Source organism: Galeopterus variegatus, unplaced genomic scaffold (genome assembly GCF_000696425.1).
Source record: "Galeopterus variegatus unplaced genomic scaffold, G_variegatus-3.0.2 Scaffold305, whole genome shotgun sequence".
NCBI lineage: Eukaryota > Metazoa > Chordata > Mammalia > Dermoptera > Cynocephalidae > Galeopterus > Galeopterus variegatus.
Window position 1 is genome coordinate 606495 of NW_007726416.1, and position 22242 is coordinate 628736.

The 22242-nt window shown below is 36.7% G+C and overlaps 1 protein-coding gene across 2 annotated transcripts in view; it reads left to right on the forward strand.

Moving 5' to 3' along the window:
- Window positions 1-22242, forward strand: part of CASP8AP2 (caspase 8 associated protein 2) — a 39042-nt gene that overhangs the window by 6436 nt on the left and 10364 nt on the right. For both annotated transcript variants that reach the window (XR_550121.1, XM_008567221.1), the window contains exons 2-7: window positions 9901-10011; window positions 10402-10470; window positions 13418-13518; window positions 14434-14508; window positions 15578-15693; window positions 19435-21638. Coding sequence is in view for 1 of the 2 variants with exons in the window: in XM_008567221.1 (XP_008565443.1) it covers window positions 9957-10011; window positions 10402-10470; window positions 13418-13518; window positions 14434-14508; window positions 15578-15693; window positions 19435-21638 (2620 nt within the window). In the remaining variant the exon portion in view is untranslated. The remainder of the gene's footprint in view (window positions 1-9900; window positions 10012-10401; window positions 10471-13417; window positions 13519-14433; window positions 14509-15577; window positions 15694-19434; window positions 21639-22242) is intronic.

Sequence of the window (22242 nt, forward strand, 5' to 3'; positions counted from 1 at the left end):
AGAATGCGCTCATCCACAATGGCCTAGCATGTGGAATTCAACAAAGTTGACAAAGCCTTAGACAACTGCCAAGTCCATCTTTGTGTGTTTGCATACAACTGTGATGAGCCTGTGTGTGTCAAGTTGGTGTAGGCCCATTGTGCTGAACACCAAATCAACCTAATTAAGATTGATGACAGCTAGAAAGTAGGGGAATGGATAGGCCTCTGTAAAATTGACAGAGAGGGAAAAACTCTTGTGAAGTGGTTGGTTGCAGTTGTATAGTAGTTAAGGACTATGGCAATGAATCTCAGGCCAAGGATATCATTGAAAAATACTTCAAATGCAAGAAAAGACCAAATAAAAAATTTGCTTTTGGAAACAGAATAAAGGAATGAGGATTCACTATGTCTGTAGGAAAGGGTCTTCTCTTTCATGGTTGCTGCGTTTGGGAAGGAGATGAGCATTCCAGTAGGAAACAGTGAGCAAAGCAAGATATGGTGGAAGTGAAGTATATGGCATATATCAGGAACCTCAAGTACAGACATTTCTACTCTAATATGATACATGCATTCTTTTTTTTTTTTTTTTTTTTTGAAAGATGACCGGTAAGGGGATCTTAACCCTTGACTTGGTGTTGTCAGCATCACGCTCACCCAGTGAGCGAACCGGCCATCCCTATGTGGGATCCGAACCCGGGGCCTTGGTGTTATCAGCACCGCACTCTCCCGAGTGAGCCACGGGCCGGCCCGATACATGCATTCTTGAAGAACCTTTAATTCTGCAAAATCACTTATCAAAACAGGATTTATGGGAAGAATAGGGATAAGATACTGAAAACCTACCAACTTTTATTACTAGAGTACAGGCACAATTTTATTTACTTTTTTTTTGGGGGGGGCAGCTGGCCAGTATGGGGATCCATACCCTTGACCTTAGTGTTATCAGCACCATGCTCTGACCGACTGAGCTAACTGGAGAGCTCAACAGTTGTAATTAAAATATTGGCACTGTTATTTTTTCTTTTTGTCCTTTTTGAGACCGGCCGCACCGCGCTCAGCCAGTGAGCGCACCGGCCATCCCTATATAGGATCCGAACCCACGGTGGGAGCATCGCTTGGCTCCCAGCGCCGCACTCTCCTGAGTGCGCCACGGGATCGGCCCAAATATTGGCACTGTTAAAAAGACATGTTAAATTTTTTTTTTTTTAAGTACCAGTTGCTGGTCAGTACTTAAATTTCTAGTAAATAAATATCTCAGTATAGGTCTTTCTCTCAAGAAAAAATAAAAAATAAAGGTAGCTTAATGGAAGGAAGAAAAGGAGGAATGAAGCTGCTGGGTTATGGAGACAAGGACAGAAGGCCATAAACATCAGAGGTTGTAGGCAGTTGCACATTTTATGTGAAATAGTGTGGTAGCAGACTGGATGGCTCTGTCTCATTGCCTTATGTTTGTTTGTTTTTGTTTTTTTGTTGTATTTTGTTTTTTGCACTAAGATTGAAGAAAACCATGCTTAAGCCCTTGCAAGACAAAAGCCTGTCACTGTTCTGAGGCAGGAGGAAGAAAGGAAATTGATGGGCATTTTAGGTTAAGGGCATCCCATGCAAGACTAGATTCCTGTAGGTTTTGCTGTATTCAGCTGTGCTGGTGTGCCTGGCATTTTGCTGCTGTTAGTTAATGGTGTAAAATTTTAACATCCTAGGTAGAATCCTGTCTGGACCAACATAATTTCTGCATTATGCTGATATTTCCCTGTTTCTCAATAATGTATGAGATAATTTGCATTATATAAACATGTGGTAATATAGAATCTATTGTATGGCTTAGTGGAATAGGTGAGGGGAGCAGTATGAGTAGGAAATTAGTGGTAGACATTTCTAGAAAGGCCTTGAATTCTGTGCTAGGGAAGCTTACTTAACTCAATTATATTCTGGTTAACTCTTGAAGTTTTTTTTTAACTGGGAGTGAAACACAGGCTAGACATAAACAAGATTAATTTTGGCCTCAGTGTGGAAAATAAGAGGAAAAAGATTTTGGTAGTATGAAAACTAAGAGACTTTTATAATATTTGAGAAATAACATCTGAAACTGGAACAATGGCTGTGAGTGGAAAGGAGACATTCAATTGGAGAGAAATTTAAAAATAAAATTAGAATTTGTGACTCTTGAAAGTGAGTGTGGGGTTAAAGAAGGAGTCAGAGATAGTGGAAGCTTCTAGCTTTGGAGTGAATTGAGGCAGGAAAAGATGTTTATACTTCCCATATCTAGGCATTTACCCTATTTCCCTTCTTCCATTACTATGCCTCTACAAATTTTTTTTTTTTTAATTCTCACTATCCTCATCCTGGGTTAAGTCTTATCATATGGATTGTTAGAATGGCCTCCGTCCCAGTTTCTTTTCCTGCACTTTTGTGTAATTCATTCCACACATTTAACTTCTTATTGATGTTATCCATACATAGTAGAGAGAGAGAGGGCTTTGCTCTCTTCTTCTTCTTCTTTTTTTTTTTTTTTTTAAAAAAAAGATGACCGGTAAGGGGATCCCAACCCTTGACAAGGTGTTGTCAGCACCACGCTCAGCCAGTGAGCGAACCAGCCATCCCTATATGGGATCCAAGCCTGGGGCCCTGGTGTTATCAGCACTGCACTCTCCCGAGTGAGCCACGGGCCGGCCCTTGCTCTCTTCTTTGTTGTAAGAGCACTAATGTGATCATGAAGGCTGGGACCCCATGACCTGATCACCTCCCAAAGATTGCGCCTTCTAATACCATCACTTTCAAGATTAGGATTTCAACATAGGAATTTGGGAGGGGGATGGGACACAGAAATTCCAACAATAGCAATGTTATACTTTAATAAAAAGTTTAGTTTTTCTTCATCAAAACAAAAAATGTCCTGATTCTCCTATGCCCTTTGCATTTCACTTTGAATCTTATGGTGGGCTTGTTAAGTTTGATTGGAATTGCACTGAATATGTAGGTAAATTTGGGGAGAATTGCCAGCTTTCGTATTGAGTCTTCCCATATATGATTGAGGTAATTTGTCATTTATTTAGATCAGGGGTCTGTTGCCTGTGTAAATAAATGTTTTTTGGAACACAGCCACAACTATTTGTTTATATATTGTCTATCACTGCTTTTGAGCTACAGTTTCTGTAGTTGTGAAAGACCAGATGTCCTGCAAGCCATCTGGCTCTTAAGAAGAGGAGGTTTTCAAATCTCTGATTTAGGTCTTTTATTATTTTCTTCATATTGTCTTGCATATTTTCTATTAGAGTAATCCTATGTACTTTATAGTTTTATTGTAATTTTTTTTTTTAAGGCTAGTCAAGTGAATCAGTGGGAATGGAGAAGGAACAAAGAAATCTGTAACTGGTTGTGATCAATCAGTTGTAAACACTACTCCACTTGGACCCGCCTAAATAATACCTCTTGATGAATTATTATGTTTATTTAATTAATTTATTTTTTCCTTTTTTTTTTTTTTTTTTGTCTCTTTTTTTGTGACCGGCAATGGATCGCAACCCTCAGTGTTGCGCCCGTATCGGACCGGGACCGGCAACGGGATCGCAACCCTCGGTGTTGCCCCCGCACCTCGCTCAGCCAGTGAGCGGCCGGTCTGTATGTGGGATCCGAACCCTCAGCGGGAGCGCCGCTGCGCTTCCCAAGCGGTGCACTGTAGCAGTGCGCCACCAGGCCGGCCCTTAATTAATTTATTTTTTGATGGCTGTCTGGTACAGGGATCTGAACCCTTGACCATGGTGTTATAGCACTGCACTTTAACCAACTGAGCTAACTGGCCAGTCACTAGTATATAGGAAAGATATTGCTTTTTGAACATTGCTATTATATTCAGCAACTTTACCAAACTCTTACTAGTTCTAATAATTTGTAGATTTTCTGCATAGGTGATCATGGTGTGAATAATGTCAGCTTTGTTTTTTCCTTTCTAGTTCTTTTCAGTTTCTTCCTTTCCATTTCATGTCTTACTGGTTTTTTTCAAATAGAAGCAAGCTTAACCTTTTTTTTTTTTCTAAGATGACCGGTAAGGGGATCTTAACCCTTGACTTGGTGTTGTCAGCACCACGCTCAGCCAGTGAGCGAACCGGCCATCCCCACATGGGATCTGAACCCGGGGCCTTGGTGTTATCAGCACCGCACTCTCCCGAGTGAGCCACGGGCCGGCCCGAAGCAAGCTTAACCTTAAAGGAAATGCTTCTATGGTTTCACGATCATGCATGATGTTTAATGTGAGGGGTTTTTTTTAGTAGAAACATTTCCTTTATCAGTTTAAGGAAGGTATGTTATACTTTTGTAAACTCAAATTTTTTTCTTCTCTAGTCTGCTAACATGACAAAATATGCTAATTTTTTAATTGATAGATTATTACAACAATTTTAGATTTATAGAAAAATGGAGAAGTATGGAGAATCCTTCCCCCCCTCCAATTTTTCACTGTTAACATTGTATATTACATTAGTGTAGTATGGTACATTTCTTATTATAATTGATGAACCAACATTGATACATTATTCTTAACTAAAGTTTATATTTATTCACATTTCCTTTGTTTTTTACCTAATGTCCATCCTTTTTATGTTCCAGGATATCATTTTATATCTAGTTGTCATATCTTCTTAGACTCCTCTTGAGCATGTCACTTTCTCACTTTCTTTGTTTTTGATGTACTTGACAATTTCGAGGAGTTTTGGTCGGGTATATTGTAGGATACCCATATGCTAGAATTTTTCTGATGTTTTTCTCATGATTAGACTGGGGTTTTGGGTTTGGGGGAAGAATATCACAGAGGTGTAGTACCAATTTCATCACATCAAGAGTACACACTGAGGGGCTACTCACTCAGTTGGTTGGAGTGTGGTGCCGATGACACTAAGATCCAGATTTTGATCCCTGCACTGGCCAGCCACCAAAGGAAAAAAAAAAAAGAGTACATACTGTCAACATGATTTTATGACTGTTAATGTTGACCTTGATCACCTGGCTGAAGTAGTGTTTGTCAGTGTTTTTCATTGTAAAGTTACTCTTCCCCCCCCCCAATACTGTAATCTGAAAGTCTCTCCCTCCTTTAGAGTGGAGTATCTATGTAATTTATTTGAAATTCTTCTGCATGGAGGATTTGTCTTTTCTCCCATGTTTACTAATTTACTTGTATCAGTATGTACTCATATTTATTTCATACTTTGGGTTATAATCTAATACTATTTTATTTTAATTTTTAATTTTTTTTTGGTGGCTGGCTGGTGCAGGGATCTGAACCTGTGACCTTCGGGTTATAAGGCTGTGCTCTAACCAACCAAGCTCACCAGCCAGCTCCTCCAATACTGTTTTATAATCTAGTACTACATTTGTTGCTCAAATTGTTCTACATTTTGCCGTTGGGAATTCTTTTAGTTGGTTCCTGTGCCCCTTTGACATACTTCCATCATTTTTTTTTTTTTTTGAGCATTTCCTTACTTTCTGGCACTGTGAGGTGTTCCATGCTCATCTTGTGTACTTCCTGCCCCATTTTTAGAATCAGCCATTTCTCCAAGGAGCCCTGGTTCATTTTAATGGCGAATAGTATTAGAAGCCAAGATTCTGGATAGTACATGTGCTACTGGGGTGTTGTTTATTTTAGGCCCTCTCAGCAAATAGAGTTAAGAAACATATGTATGTAGGGGCTGGCCCGTGGCTCACTAGGGAGAGTATGGTGCTGATAACACCAAGGCCACGGTTTCGGATCCCATATAGGGATGGCCAGTTAGCTCACTGGGTGAGCATGGTGCTGACAACACCAATTCAAGGGTTAATATCCCCTTACCGGTCATCTTTAAAAAAAAAAAAAAAGAAATATATATATGTATACTAACCCAGATACATACACATACCTATAAATATTTCTATATCTAATCATCTGTATCTATATTAAGATAATCATGATTCTTATGATGTCTTCAACTCCAATCCATTATCACATGGATCATTCAGCCTGTTCCCTTGCTTTTTGATAACCTCCCACTCCAATAGTGAGAAACCTGCCATGATCTGCCACCCATATGCTTACATTGTTCAATTCCTTTTTTTTTTTTGCAGTTGGCCAGTGCAGGGAGTGTTCCAATGCACATGTGTAACAGTATCAGAATTGTTAACTCATATCAGAATGGTTAACTCATATGTCTGTGGGAACCAACTTTATCAACTAGAATACAGTGCTTATACTAATTGATTTTTTTTTTTTTTTTTTTTTTTTTTTTTTTTTTTTTTTGTCTTTTGTCTTTTTCCGTGTCCGGCAACGGATCGCAACCCTCAGTGTTGCCCCCGTACCGGACCGGGGACCGGCAACGGGATCGCAACCCTCGGCGTTGCTCCCGCGCCTCGCTCAGCCAGTGAGCGGGAACCGGTCCATATGTGGGAGCCGAGCCCGCGGGCGGGAGCGCCGCTGCGCTTCCCAAGCGGCGCACTATCCAGTGCGCCACCGGGCCGGCCCAGTATACTAATTGATTTTTTAATGTTCAACCATTCTTGCATTTTGGGGGATAAATTTCACATATCCATAGTGTTTTTTTAAAGTGTTGCTGGATTCAGTTGGCTGATTTTTTTTTTTTTAGGCTATTTCTGTATTCATAAGAAAGATTGGTTTGTAGTTTTCCTGTGTTGTAATTTTCCTGTTTTGCCCTATCCTTGACCAGTTTTGATATCAAGTCTGTGGTAATGTCATCAAAGTATTTGCCTATTTGCCTTTTTTTCCCTGTTGTCTCAAATAGATTAACTTTTATCTGTTCTTTGAAAGTGTGGTAGACTTCATCTGTAAAACTGTCTACGTCTAGTTGTTTCTTTGTGAGTAGACCACCATATCAAATTATTTAATCGTCTTAGGTATGTGGATGTTTTTGGTTCTTATTGAGTCCATTTCGGCCTATTACATTTTTATGAGAAGCTTCATTTCACTGAGTTTTCAATAGTATTTTGTTAGTAACTCAATCTCTAGTATGTGTGAAACAATCATTCCTGTTTTATTCCTAAAGTTTGAGCTTCCTTTCTTTTTCTTGATTAGTTTTGCCAGGGGTATGCCTATTTCTCTTTTCAAAGAGCCAGGTTTTATTTTTATTGATCTTTCTAGTGCTTATTTGTTATTAGTTTCTGCTCTTTATGTTTTTCCTTCTTTGGGTTTACTTTGTTCATTTTCTAATTTCTTGAGTTGGATGATGACCTTACTAATATTTTGTCTTTTTCCCCTATGTATTTATTTAATGCTATCACTTTTCCTCTAAAAAAAATACTATTTTGATTATATCCCACAAATAGTCTCTGGTGTGCTCATTGTTGTTCAGTTCTGTATTTTTCTGAGTTTCCATTAATATTTGTTCTTTGACCTGTGTTTTTAAATTTCTAAATGAATTGGGAAATTTGATTCCTTTTTTTTTTTGGTGGCTGGCCAGTCTGAGGATCTGAACCTGTGACCTTGGTATTATAAGGCTGCACTCTAACCAACTGAACTAGCCAGTCAGCCCTTGTAAGTTCTCTCTCTCTCTCTCTCTCTTTTTTTTTTTTAAAGATGACTGGAAAGGGGATCTTAACCCTTGGCTTGGTGTTGTCAGCACCACGCTCAGCCAGTGAGCCAACTAGCCATCCTTATATAGGAACCAAACCCGTGGCCTTGGTGCTATCAGCACCATACTCTCCCGAGTGAGCCATGGGCTGGCCCTGTAAGTTCTCTTAATTGTGGCATGCAGGGATATAAAATCATCAGATCAAACCTGTCAATTTTGTATTCACAGCTACAGCCTTAAGTTTTTATAACTGCTTGATCAGCAGAGTTAACGTGTATTTAAAATCTGTATTGTGACTATTTACCTGTATCAGATAGGATCCAGTCAGGAGACAAAAACCACATAGTAATTTGAAAAAAAAAATGTTTAGTATAAAGACTTATTAACAGAGGATTGGAGTAACTGGGAATTGGCTAGCAAGAGTTAAAGATAACTAAAGAAACTAGAGAATATAGGAATAGCAAGTGTAGGGAGCGGCTGTTACCTTTAGGGTTGAGATAGATTGTCCAAAAAAGAGCTTTGTTTTCCCACTGCAGGACCTCGTGGAAAGAGCATGGTAGGGGGCAAACTGGATGGTAGAGAAGTTGCTAAGTACCTTGCTAGTGACACTGTGCTCTGAATCTGGTAGAGGAGTTGCATAGAGAAACTTCTGGATGCTGCTGGCTGTCAAGTGCTGCAGGATCCATGAGCTGGAGAAGTTGCCCTCTCTGTGAACCTAGCAGGAGAAAGTTGTGTCCTGCAGGAGCCAGTCATAATAGAAACCTTACTTATAGGAAGTGACTGCCTTGCAGGAGCCTAGTGCTGGACAAACTATGTCTGCTGCAAGAACTGAATGCTGGAGAACGCTGGAGCCTGGCTAGTCAGGTCACGTGAACTGAAACTAGCAAGAGAATCCCCTTTCGTCTTTTAGTGTCCCTCCACCATTCTATTGTTAAGGATTGACAATGTACCAGTTAGTAAAGGAAAAATATTTTATAAGGCCTAATTCCATTATCATAGAAAGGTGGATTTGGATGAGAGACATAACTGTCATAGTCCCTTTAACTTTTTGGTGAATATATAATGAGAAACCACATACATAACTTCTTTTCATGACTTTTTAATATTACTCTGTATTAGTCCATTTCTGTTGCTTATAACAAAATACCTGGAACTGGGTAATTTGTAAGATAATGAAGTTTATTGCTTACAGTTTCAGAGGAAGTCCAATGTCCCGGGAATGCATCTGGTGAAGACCTTGTTGGTGGTGACAGTGATGCCAGGGTCTTACATGACAGAATGGCAGACCAGAGAGAGATTCTCACGTTCTCTCCTTTTAAAGCCTTCAGAACCACACCCATGACCACCATTATTATTAATATTTTTTTTTTTAAAAGATGACTGGTAGGGCCGAGCCCGTGGCACACTTGGGAGAGTGCGGCGCTGGGAGTGCAGCAGCGCTCCCGCCGCGGGTTGGGATCCTATATAGGGAGGACTGGTACGCTCACAGCACTCACTGGCTGAGCGCGGTGCAGCCGGTCTCAAAAAGGACAAAAAAAAAAAAAAAAAGATGACTGGTAAGGGGATCTTAACCCTTGACTTGGTATTGTCAGCACCACGGTCTCCCAAGTGAGCTAAACGGCCATCCTATATAGGGATCTGAACCTGTGGCCTTGATGTTATCAGCACCACACTCTCCCAAGTGAGCCATGGGCCAGCCCGACCACCGTTATTAATCCGTTCACTAGATCATGGTCCTCAGAATCTAATCACCTCCTTAAGGCTCTACCTTTCAATTACCATAATAAGATTTCCCACCTTAAACAGTTAAAGTGGGGATTAAACTCCAATGACTTTAGGGGGCCATTCAATCCTCTGCACTGTATATATTATTCTCAGAAGTAACTATGAAGAACTGTTAATACAACATGTAATGTGATTGAGAGATGAGCAGTTAATGCCTCTGTCTGGCACGTACTGACATTTCAGACTCCCAGAAGGAAAGCAGGTGTTTAGTATAAACCATATTGTTTTTATCAACATTTTAGCCACAATGAGCCACTTTTTATTGGTTCTGGGAATTGTGGGAACCCTCCAGAAAACCAGGTGCCTGGACTCTAGCCAAGAGCCTTTATAAGCAAGCCTTATTAAGGATAGGTAGTCAGACCTGACTATGCCAACGCTTTCCTGTACAACATGGTGTCGTGTTTTAATTTGCATTTCTTTCATTATTAATGAGCTCAAACATCTTTTAGTTCCAAAACCATTTTATTTTATTTATTTTTATGAATTGTCTGTGTCTTTTACCCGTTTTTCTATTAGGTCTAAGTGGTTTGTAACATTTTTTTGAATGAATTTTTCTTTCTTTCTTTCTTTCTTTTTGATTTTAACAGTGGAAAATCTTTATATTTAATACCTTAAATGGCAACTATTGAAAGGAAGTAAAATCATGGCAGCAGATGATGACAATGGTGATGGAACAAGTTTATTTGATGTCTTTTCAGGTAAGAGCTACTTTAAGTTGTCTTTCTAAATTCACACAATTTTTAAATTACAAAATCATTTACTTATTCTCATTGGAAACACTGTCATTATCAACTTTTTCTCCCCACGCATAAATAAATTAATACAGCAAAATGCCTGGCACATAGGGAGTTCATAGTAAACATGAACTTTGTTACTGTATGCTTTCAAGCCTCTAAATGTAATCAAGTTACAATTTTACCAATATGAATGGCAATGATTTTTATTGTCATGTCCAAAAATTTACAAGTTAGGTATTTATTACTCTTGATGTTAATATTTCTTTTTCTTTCTTTTTTTTTTTTTTGAGTGGGAATGGAAAAACATCAGTGCATAAAATCAGTTTTAATTAATCTTTGTTTTTCTTGCAGCTTCTCCTCTTAAAAATAATGATGAAGGTTCATTGGATATATATGCTGGGTTGGACAGTGCTGTTTCTGGTATGCCAATTCCATAAAATAGTTTCATTTTGTTTGATCAATTTGTTTGTGTTTGTTTCTGCTGTACGGGACTGTGCTCAAACCAACTGAGCTAACTGGCCAGACTTGAAGTTAATATTTCCAGTAAATGCAATAATGGTAAATTATTGTTGTTCAGGGAAAAATTAGTCACGACAGATGATTAGTTTGAAAAAGAGATAACCAAGACCTGCTAGTAAATAAGCTCATAAGATAGAAATATTTTCTTATGAAATATAAAAAAAAGAATAAAAAAAATTTTTTTTTAAAGAAAAGAATAGAATTTTTTTTTTTAATACACACCAAAGCATTTAGGGGTAAAGGGGCCATAATGTATGCAATTTACTTTCAAATGGGTCAGGAAAAAATTCTGTGTATGTGTGTATTTAAAAAGAGAGTCTGTGCATGATGATAAAGACACTGACATAAAATATTAACAAGAGGTAAATTTGGAAGAAACTGAGTAAGGGGTTCTTTGTGTATTCTTATTCTTGCAACTTTTCTGTAAGTTTGAAATTATTTCCAGACAAATTTAATAAAAAACAATTATGGAAATGCCATAGGAATAAAAAATTTTGTGAAATTATGTTAAGTGGTAAAAAGCTAAATACAAAGTACACTGTACAGTATGGCTGTCAGTAGTAAAAAATGTATATGAATGGACAGGGACTTGAGAGTAATACATAGAAATGAAAACAGCTCTTTCCAGCAATGAGATTAACAATGTAGTTTTGTCCTTTAAAATTTAATAGAGTTGCACATGTGATAAAGTTTAACCATTTGTGAATCCAGGTGAAAAATGTATTCATTATATTATGCTATATTATACTTTCAAGTTTTCTGTTGGTTTAAAATTTTTCAGAGAAAAAACATCGTAGGAGAACTGCATAGCAGGTGTAACAACTTAAAATGACATTAGCAAAAATAATTAAGTAACAACAAGTAACCCTACCCAGAGTGATTATGTTGGCTGTATTTAGTGTGAACCCTTCCATATCAATGCATATTAATTTTTAAAAACATTTTAAGCAAAAATGGAATTCTACAAAACATGTTTTGTTTTTTGTTTTTTTTTTTAAAAAGATGACCGGTAAGGGGATCTTAACCCTTGACTTGGTGTTATCAGCACCACGCTCACCCAGTGAGCAAACTGGCCATCCCTATATGGGATCCGAACCTGTGGCCTTGGTGTTATCAGCACCGCACTCTCCCGAGTGAGCCACAGGCCGGCCCCTACAAAACATGTTTTATAACTGTTCTTTTTCACTCTGTAGCATAGTAATCATAATTCTGTTTAATCTATATTTGATGAGATTACAGCATAATTAGAATTAAGATAAAAGACCTAGATAGTAAATGTTATGTTGAGATTTGGGTAGAATTTGAGGAATCCTTTCTGTGGCTCTCTGGATTTCCCCTCTCATTTTTAGTTGTTATCACCCCAAAGTCTTTCCTCTGGTTCTTCAAGATATTAGGATTGGAGATTTCCATCTGAGCTTTTCCTGTCCATTGTGGATCCATCCAGGACCTGACCTTCAAGAAATAGCAGTAATAAAAGAGGAACAGGGAACTCATGCAGTACTATCTTCTTTCAGGTGTTTTTTTCCCTTCAGGTTTTGCCTCATTTGGGTTACTCTCCAGCTCTTTAGATAGCTTTTAATATTTGTTCAGTGTTTATAGTTGTTATCTACAGGAAGATTGGTTTGATAGAACCTACTCTGCTATTGTGGGAATTGGAACCTTTTAGCTAGTATTTTTTTTTTTTTTTTTTTTTTTTTTTTTTTTTTTTTTTTTTTTTTTTTTTTTTTTTTTTTTTTTTTTTTTTTTTTTTTTTTTTTTTTGGATGGCTGGCCAAATCCTTGATCTTTGTGTTATAACATCATGCTCTAACCAGCTGAGCTAACCAACCAGCCCATAGTATATTTTTGAAAGTGAATTTTTAAAATCTAAATCTGAGGTAGTCAAGTCATAAATCTGTGTGCCAAGATCTTTGTTTACTTATTTATCTATTTTTATTTTTATTTATTTATTTTTTTGGCAGCTGACCAGTATGGGGATCTGAACCTGTGACCTTGGTGTTGCAAGGCTGTGCTCTAACCAATCTTTCTGTTAAGAAGCATGTAGGAAAACTTGTCTCTTTTTTTAGAGTAAAACTAATAAAATCTTTTTCCTTTCCTGGTCCTTCAGAGTGGGAATGGAAAAACATCAGTGCATAAAATCAGTTTTAATTAATCTTTGTTTTTCTTGCAGCTTCTCCTCTTAAAAATAATGATGAAGGTTCATTGGATATATATGCTGGGTTGGACAGTGCTGTTTCTGGTATGCCAATTCCATAAAATAGTTTCATTTTGTTTGATCAATTTGTTTGTGTTTGTTTTTTTGTTACCAGTTCCTGGTATAACTCAGCTCCTAAACAATTTACCCATTCCTGGAAATGATTACACTCAGATATAATTATTTTCTTGCTGAAAGCTTCATCAGTAAAACAAATTAGCACAAAGGTTTGTTATTCATCTAGGTCTCAGATGTAATTGGACCTTGTGCAAAATATTTCGTATCATTTACCTAACTGGTGCTGGTGTTTGTGCATATATTATTGCTCATACCATCGCAGGTTACGTGACATTAGAATATATGAAAAGTGTAGTTACTACAAATATTTTCAAATGTATCAGTAAGAGTGATATGCAGAGAGTCTAATGACCTATCCAAATTAGAAACCTTTCCATAATCAAATCTCTCAAAGTTTTGAACAAATGTGATCCTTACACCTGGTTTTGTTGACAACCATTTTAGGTGAACTGGTATCTGTGAAATTAGTATAGATTTGGATTAAATGTAGGAGATTGAGGTAACCCTTGTGGTAGACACAACAGCAAAAAGCTTATAAATTATTTTAATATAAGTTTTTTTTGTTTGTTTATTTTAGACAGTACTTCTAAATCCTGTGTACCATCCAGAAATTGTCTGGATTTATATGAAGAGATCCTGACTGAAGAAGGAACTGCAAAGGAGGCAACATATAATGATGTATGGAGTGCCACAATTATTAAGGACATTTATTTAATCTTTAATAGCTCCTGAAGAGCAGGCAGCAGCTTATTATTGAACAAATATTCTGCGTTTGGGAATTAGCTCTTAGACCTAGAAATGAAAGAATATTTAAGTGTCTGAATATATAAAACTTCAATAGGCAATCAGTGATTGATATACATTTTCTTTTCATGATTTATTCTGTTACATTGTATGTTGCGTGAAATGTCCTGAGACTTTAATGTGACAAATTTGTTTCAACTGTATTTAAATTTTAAGGCTAGGAGATTGAATGTGAAGCTAAACAAAACATGCTATTGGTAGGCTCATCTTTCTTTCTTTCTTTCTTTATTTTTTATGTTGTTAACTATTCTAGTGGCTTTTAATTAATCATCCTGTTGACCATTTAGTATGTCTATTTTTTTAATTGTTAATATTTATTTATTTATTTTAAAATTTTTATTGGATCAGAATTGATTACACAGTTTTGGGGTTCAGCGTTGACATATGTTGATCAAATCAATATTACTAGCATATGTATTGTTAGAAATCATACTTATTCTTTATGTCCCTTGTCCAATCTCTCCCTATCCCCCTCTTTCTCCCCCCTCCCGCCTTTGATAACCCTAGATTTCTTCTCTCCTTCTGAAAGAGTAATGGTTACTCTGTTGATTTGTTGCCTAGATGATCTGTCCAATGCTGAGAGGGTGTGTTCAGGTCCCCCGATATTATCATAGAGCAGATGCTTTTTCTGCCACTTTAAAAACCAGTTATCTTATTAAATATCTATTAGTAGAAGTAGACTTCATATATCATCTTAGTGGGTTGATTTACAAAATTTTAAATATTTTGAAATACCATTTAAGATAAAAAAAATAATTTAGAATAATGCTTACATTAGTCCTTTTATAGTTACAGGTACAATATGGAAAATGTCAGCTGCAAATGAAAGAGCTGATGAAAAAGTTTAAGGAAATACAGACACAGGTAGGATTATAATAAATATTTTATTTATTGCCTTGTTTACTTTTTAAAATCGAAATTAAAAATTTTTTTTGTTAGAAATTAAAATGCTAAAATGTTGGCAGTTTAAAAGAAAGCCTTTTTTTTTTAAAGTATTAAATGAGGGCTTGCCAGTGGCTCACTTGGGAGAGTGTGGTGCTGATAATACCAAGGCCACAGGTTCGGATCCCTATATAGGGATGGCCGGTTAGCTCACTTGGGAGAGCGTGGTGCTGACAACACCAAGTCAAGGGTTAAGATCCCCTCACCGGTCATCTTTAAAAAAAAAAAAAAGTATTAAATGAAATAGCAAATCTGGCAAAACATGGTTTATTTCCTGAGTTGATGAAATTGATATAGGAAAACTGCTTGAGTTGTTAAATGACATTGATGTTAGACCAATTAGTAGTTAAATGACAGGAAATTGATAGAGGTGATGAGAGGTGATATAAAAGAGAATGTTTGAAGAGCAAAGATTTAGAATTTCTTTGGAGCAAAAATGGTGATGTCATCACAGTCTTTGACCAGAATGACCCTTTTTATGATTGGGCTACAAAAATCAGGAATGTCATATACTGTTCTGGTTCTTAGATTTTGGTAAAATTGTGTCTCTTTCCCCTTCCCCTGGAAGAACCAGTCAACTCTAGATTCATTCTTTGTTTATCTGAGAACTAATACGTTGTTGCAAGTTTAAACTAAGTTGTTAAATTTAATAAAATTTTTAAAATAATTTTCATTTTCAATTTTCAAGATAATGACCCAGGCAAAACTTTTTTTTCCTGATGTTTATTGTTTTTTCATTTTGATTCCTGTTTTAAGTAGTTTCACTTTAAGTGGGCTTTTTCTGGTGCCAGTTATCTTCTCTGAATCTCACCTTCCCATCTGTATAATTGGGATAATAATACTTCTCAAAGGGCTTTTTTGAGAATTACATAAGATAAAATGCATGATGCCTGGCATGTAGTTAGCATTTAATAATTATTTGTTAATATAAGTAGTAGTGTTAATAATCCTGTAGATATGTGCTTTATTAATATATTTTATGGTGTTTTAGAATTTCAGCTTAAAAAATGAAAACCAGTCTCTTAAGAAGAATATTTCAGCACTTATCAAAACTGCCAGAGTGGAAATAAACCGCAAGGATGAAGAAATAAATAATCTTCACCAGAGGTATAACTGAGATGTGTAGATCTGTTATAAATTACATGGGTATCTAGTTGGTTAGAGCAAGGTGTTATAATACCAAGGTCAGGGGTTTGGATCCCCCTACCGGCCAGCTGCCAAAAAAACAAACAAAAAAAGACATGGATATTGATTATGTGGAATGTTTTAACTGTGAGTGGACAGAGGAAAATCATGCATTTTATTAAATATTGAAGGTTTTAATGTGAGTAGTGACTATTATTCTAAAGGTATATCATCATAATGATGTATATATATGATTATTAGTAGAACATTGCTTCATATCTTTCTGAATATATTCAGTTTTCTAAAATATTGGGATTTTGCTCTAGTACTGTTTGCCCCTGAGAAGATGGTAGTGTGTATGTCATGGCTTCTTCTAGGTCCCTGCCAAATCCAAGTTATCAATTTGGAAATATCAAGAAAGCATCTGTGCTCACATTTTTTGTTAATAACAGCCCATAAACTATCTCTCAATTGTATATTCTTTTCCCTCTCAAGTGGATTTTTTTTTTTTAAAAGATGACCGGTAAGGGGATCTCAACCCTTGGCTTGGTGTTGTCAGCACCAGGCTCAGCCAGTGAGCAAACCGGCCATCCCTATATAGGATCCGAACCCGTGGCCTTGGTGTTATCAGCACCGCACTCTACCGAGTGAGCCATGGGCCAGCCCTTCAAGTGGATTTTATTCACTAATTTCTCTCTCTCTTTTTTGGTTGGGTGCAATATTCTACTCCAAAGAAGTTCATCTCCTCCCCTTCATAGCCAAACCTCTGAAATAGTGGTCTAAACTTGCTGTTTCCATTTCCTCTCTTTCTACTCACTCTTGAACCCAGTCCAGTCTGATTTCTGCCTGCATTGGTCTACCAAAACAGCTGTCATTGTCAAGAGTGATTGATACTAAATCTATCAAATAGTTTTTTTTTCTTTTTGGTGGCTGTTCGGTAAGGGGATCTGAACCCATGACCTTGGTGTTACAAGGCTGTGCTCTAACCAACTGAACTAACCGGCCACTCCCCGTCAGTAGTTTTGATTTTACATTTAACTTGCCCTTGCACACTGTTTGGCATAGTGACCTTCCCTTCTTGAAACAGTGTCTCCCTTTGGGTTTTTTTTGTTTTTCGTTTTCTTTTAAAAAGATGACTGGTAAGAGGATCTTAACCCTTGACTTGGTGTTGTCAGCACCACGCTCACGGTGAGCGAACCGGCCATCCCTATATGGGATCTGAACCCGTGGCCTTGGTGTTATCAGCACCACACTCTCCCGAGTGAGGCATGGACCGGCCCTCCCTTTGGTTTTTGTGATGTAATGATTCTTGGTTTTCTTCCTAACTTGAGGTTTATTCTTCTGTACTTAGCTGTTGTAAGTTGGAGGTCCTCAAAGCTCAAACCTATGTCTTTTTCTTTCTTTATCAGTATTTTCTTATGAGGTAATCTTGCCCATGCTAGGGCACTTCCATTCATATGTAGATAACTACTTCACATCTGTACATAATGTCTTCAAGGTTTTTCAAAATTACCTCATCCAAAAATGAATTTATCGCCAAACCTCTTTCATTGTTCCATCATTTATCCACCATTTATTGTTCCATCATTGCTCAGTGGGTTGTTCCATCATTTATTTAGTTAGTACAATCTAGAGACCCAGAAGAAGAGTGACCATTTAATTTATTGTTAAAACCAGGATACTTTGGAAAGTAGAAGGGGGTGCTATTCACAATTACATTGAGATTTGAGTCTTTTAGGGGAGGAGCATGATGTTTGTACAGGGTGAAAAGAGAAACTGGGTGAATAAATGATGGGCATTATATGTCATTAGATTATTTGATGTAGTTATACATTATCTAGTAAATGCTCTGCCAAATATTTACACTTTTGTAAGCTGTAACTACTGTTATAGTGGTAAATGTTTACCATTTGGTTTAATGTTTAATGAATAGAAAAATATTAGTAAGGTGAAAATATACAGAAAATTTAAAAAGTATGAATTCTGGGAAATGTCTAATGTGAATATATATTTTAAAATAAAACTTTTGGTGTTAGAATTTTATTTAATATGTAACTATACTAAATATGTGTTATAAGCTCTGTGGGCTAGAACTATCTTGAAGAAGGTTATAATTTAATAAGTATGATGCACATTGCACACACATATCCTTTGTTGAATGCATGTCCTTTGTTGGATAAATGTATTGCAAATATCTCCCATTCTGTGCCTTGCCTATCACTTTTTAAATTGTGTCTTTTAAGGAATAGAAGTTCTTAATTTTAGTGAAATTCAATTTATTGGGGGTTTTTCTTTTATGGTTAGTGCTTTAGGGGTTCATATTTCCCCAGTTACCTCTAAGGTGTCTTCTAACAGTTGGTTCGTTGAGTCAGGGTCTTATTATTAGTTTCCTTGGTCTACCTTAACAAAAATACCAAAAACCAGGTGGCTTATTCAGAAATTTGTCTCATAGTTTCTAGGACTAGAATTCCAAAACGAAGGTATCTGCAGGGTTGGTTCTTCCTGAGGGTTCTGAAGGCAAGTACTGTTCTGGGCCTCTTTCCTGGTTTGTAGATGGTGGTCTTCTTTCTGTCTCTTCATATCATCTTTCCTCTATATGTATTGTTCTGTTCAAATTTTCTCTTTTTATAAGGATACCAGTTATAGTCGATTAGGGCCCACCCTAATGACCTCACTTTAATTCGATTACTTTTGTAAAGACCCTATCTCCAAATAAGGTCATATTTTGAGGTATTGTGGGTTGGGACTTTAACATGAATTTGGGGCAGAGGGACATGGGACCTCACAATTCAACCCACAACAGGATCCACATAAGGTCTACACATTGCCTTAGGTTGTATGTCTCCTAAGTCCTCTTTTGTTTTATAATAATCTCTCCTTATTTGGGAGTATTTTAATTTGGGGTTTTTTTGACACATTCAATATTTATTAGGAATAGATTTATGAAAATTCAGGGACATTATGGAAGTTCAGGAAGATGAACTTATTACACAAAGATGAACTGAACCATCTGCATTTTATTGCTAGAAAAACTATCAGTTTTCTTAAATACTAATATAAAACCTTAAGATTTAGGTTTTTTTTTTTTTTAAAAACAGTAGTTACATACCATTTTCCTAGGAAAGAATCACAACTCTATATTCATTTTTATTTTTGTACAACACTCACATATACCACTTTAAGATGGCTGTTGATGCTTTGGCTTACTATGGGATTGTATGTGAAACAGAAAAGCAGGATAGGGAATTATGTAGAGTTCTACTTTGATTATGTCTGTTGTCCAGCAAGATTTCACTTTTCCTTCTGTTTCAGTTGGGATAGAGTGAATGAAGGCAAGAAGGTAATGTCACTTGTTTTAAAAGAAGTGAACTTGTGGTAGTTTGGTAGTTGTTCACCTGTGGAAAAGGAAGTCTAAAAGACATTGGCAAGTGCTGGGATAGATCTGACAGGTCCTCAAGATTTCCTTTGAGCAAAGCAAGTGAAAGAGACTTCCTTGTTTTGAAAACTGGCTCATTTAGTTGGGAACTGGTAAATTCTTAATCACTCGCTTTTTATACAAAGTAAAATTTGTTTTGCCGGTGTGTGGGTCCCCAATTTTTTTTAAAACTAGTTAAGAGTCCCCAAATTTTAAAAGTAATGTCACTTGTGAATAAAATTTGGAATATTATTAAATATCAATTAACTTTGTTTTTTTGTTCTTGTTGATTTTTTTTTCCTCAATAGATTGTCTGAGTTTCCACATTTTCGAAATAATCATAAAACTACAAGGACATCAGATACAGTTAAAACAAAAGATTTTAAGTCTAGATCTCCCCATTTGGAAGACTGTTCAAAGACTGATCACAGAGTTAAAAGTGATGTGTCTAAAGATGTACATCATAGCACTTCACTACCAAACCTGGAAAAGGAAGGAAAATCACGTTGTGAAAAAAAGAGCACTTCGCATTTACCTACATCTGTTGACAAACACTGCACAAACAGTGTTTGGTCACGTTCACATTATCAGGTTGGTGAGGGTAACTCAAATGAGGATAATAGAAGAGGGAGAAAAGATACTAGACATAGCCAGTATAGCAGAGGAACTGATAGAATGCGAAAAGACTTAAATACTAGCTATGGTGATGGTGAACCAAGGAACATGGAGGGTAGTCAGAGGTTACAAGGACGTCCTCAGAAATATGGTAAAAGTGAACCAAAGACTGAAAACAAAAATTTAAAGTTTAAAAGTAACACAGATTTGGATTATAAAAGTGAACGCATTAGCTCTTCGTGGGAGAAAGAAACCTCTAGAGAAAGGTTACACACTCAAGTAGAATCTCCAAGTGACAAAAAACTAGAAAGACAAAGTGAAAGATCACAAAATATAAATAGAAAAGAACTTAAATCACAAGATAAAGAAGAAAGAAAAGTTGATCAAAAACCTAAGTCAGTAGTAAAGGACCAGGATCATTGGAGAAGAACATCCAATGAACGAGCATCACTTCCTCATTCCAAGAATGAAATAAAATCTTGTCATAATTCAAGTAAATACCATCTAGAAGAGAGAAGAGGAAGGGAAGATTGTAAAAGAGACAGGGGTGTAAGAAATCACAGTTTTCAAGATGGAAGATGTCCATCTTCTCTTTCAAGCAGTAGAACTCACAAACACATTGACTCCAGGGAAGTTGATGCTGTGCACCAATGGGAAAATATACCTTTAAAAGTAGAAAGGCATAGAACTGAAGATAAGAGGGAAAGAGAACGAGAAAGCAAAGAAGAAAATAGGCATATGAGAAATAAAAGAAAAATACCTATGGAACATTTACAGAAGACTAATAAAGAAACTAAGAAAACCAGTGTTGATTTAAATAGACAAAATGAGCAAAAAAATGATAAAGTTAAAGTCTCTAATGAAGTTTCTGAAGGAGCAGATAATAAAGAGCCCACAGTGAATGCTGAGAGTGGTCCAAATGAAATAAAAAACAAAGACTTAAAGTTGAGTTTTATGGAAAAATTGAATTTAACTCTTTCTCCTGCTAAAAAGCAGCCTGTTTCTCAGAATAATCAGCATGAAATAACTGATATTCCCAAGTCCAGTGGTGTATGTGATCTGGAGTCCTCTGTGCAAGCTAAGACAGTGACATGTGTTCCCTCTGTTAGTGAACATATCACAGAGGAAACCAAATCAAAGTTACTAGAACCAACAGATGCTCTTCCAACAGCATCTGAACCCAGGATCAAAATGGAAGGAGAAAATAGTTTGTTAGTTAAATCTGTTGAGAATGCTGTGCATTGTGAAGTGCCCATTTGTGGTAGAAAGACTTCATTCTCAACACCTTTGGAAGGGGAACAAATAGAATCCTCGTTTCCTTCAACAGAAATGGAACAAACTGTTAATGATGCAAGGGCAGCAGCTCCTGTGGTAATGGATGTATTGCAAACAGATGTTTCTCAAAACTTTGGCTCAGAAATGGATACCAAAAGAAATGATGGTTTAAATTCTTGTAGTATTTCTGAAGATATGGAAATGAAAGTGGCTCTTTCAACAAAGGTGGCTGAAACCAGTGAAAGCATTTTGTATCCTTCAATTGAAGAAGCTGGCATTTTGCCAATAATTCTTTCAGAAGATGATAAACCAAAATTTGAGCCTTCTCTTGTAGATCCACCACTGGTTGAGAGTAAGTCTTGTCATTTGGAGCCTTGTTTACCTAAAGAGGCTTTAGAATCTTCACTTCAGCAGACTGAGTTAATGGACAATGGAATAGAAATTGGCGAAACAAACTCAGTATATCAGGATGATGAGAACTCGGTTTTAAGCATTGACCTTAATCACCTGAGACCTATTCCAGAAGCCATCAGTCCTCTGAATAGTCCAGTGAGACCTGGAGCAAAAGTTCTTAGAATGGAAAGCCCATCTCAAGTCACGTTATATAATAACAGTCATAAAGGTAATGGTTTATATTATCTTCTATATCATTGTTTGTGAGAATGTAAAATAGATAAGCAAGATAAATGTGCTTTTTCTTTTTAATAACAAAGAGTAACATTATTCAGAACCCGTTGTTAACTAGAAGTGTACTTTGAGCCTTTTGTCTACATTTAGGTATAGTAGTTCCCCCTTATCTGTGGATGATACATTCCAAGACCCCCAGTGGTTGCCTGAAACCCTGGATGGTACCAAACATGATTTTTGTCATTTGGAACACCTTTCTTTTTTTTTTTTTAAAAAAGGTGGCCGGTAAGGGGATCTTAACCCTTGACTTGGTGTTGTCAGCACCACTCTCTCCAAGTGAGCTAACCGGCCATCCCTATATAGGATCTGAACCTGTGGCCTTGGTGTTATCAGCACCACACTCTCCCAAGTGAGCTACAGGCCAGCCCTGGAACACCTTTCCATTCATTTCTCTCACCACAGAGTTAATACCTTTTTCATCTTAACTAAGCACTTACCATTCATCATGGCTGTAATTTTGCAGATTGAGGTGTGACAGCAAACTAGCACGTATTTTTTTCCTTCACAATTTCACAGGTGGTAGATTTGTTCTTACTGTA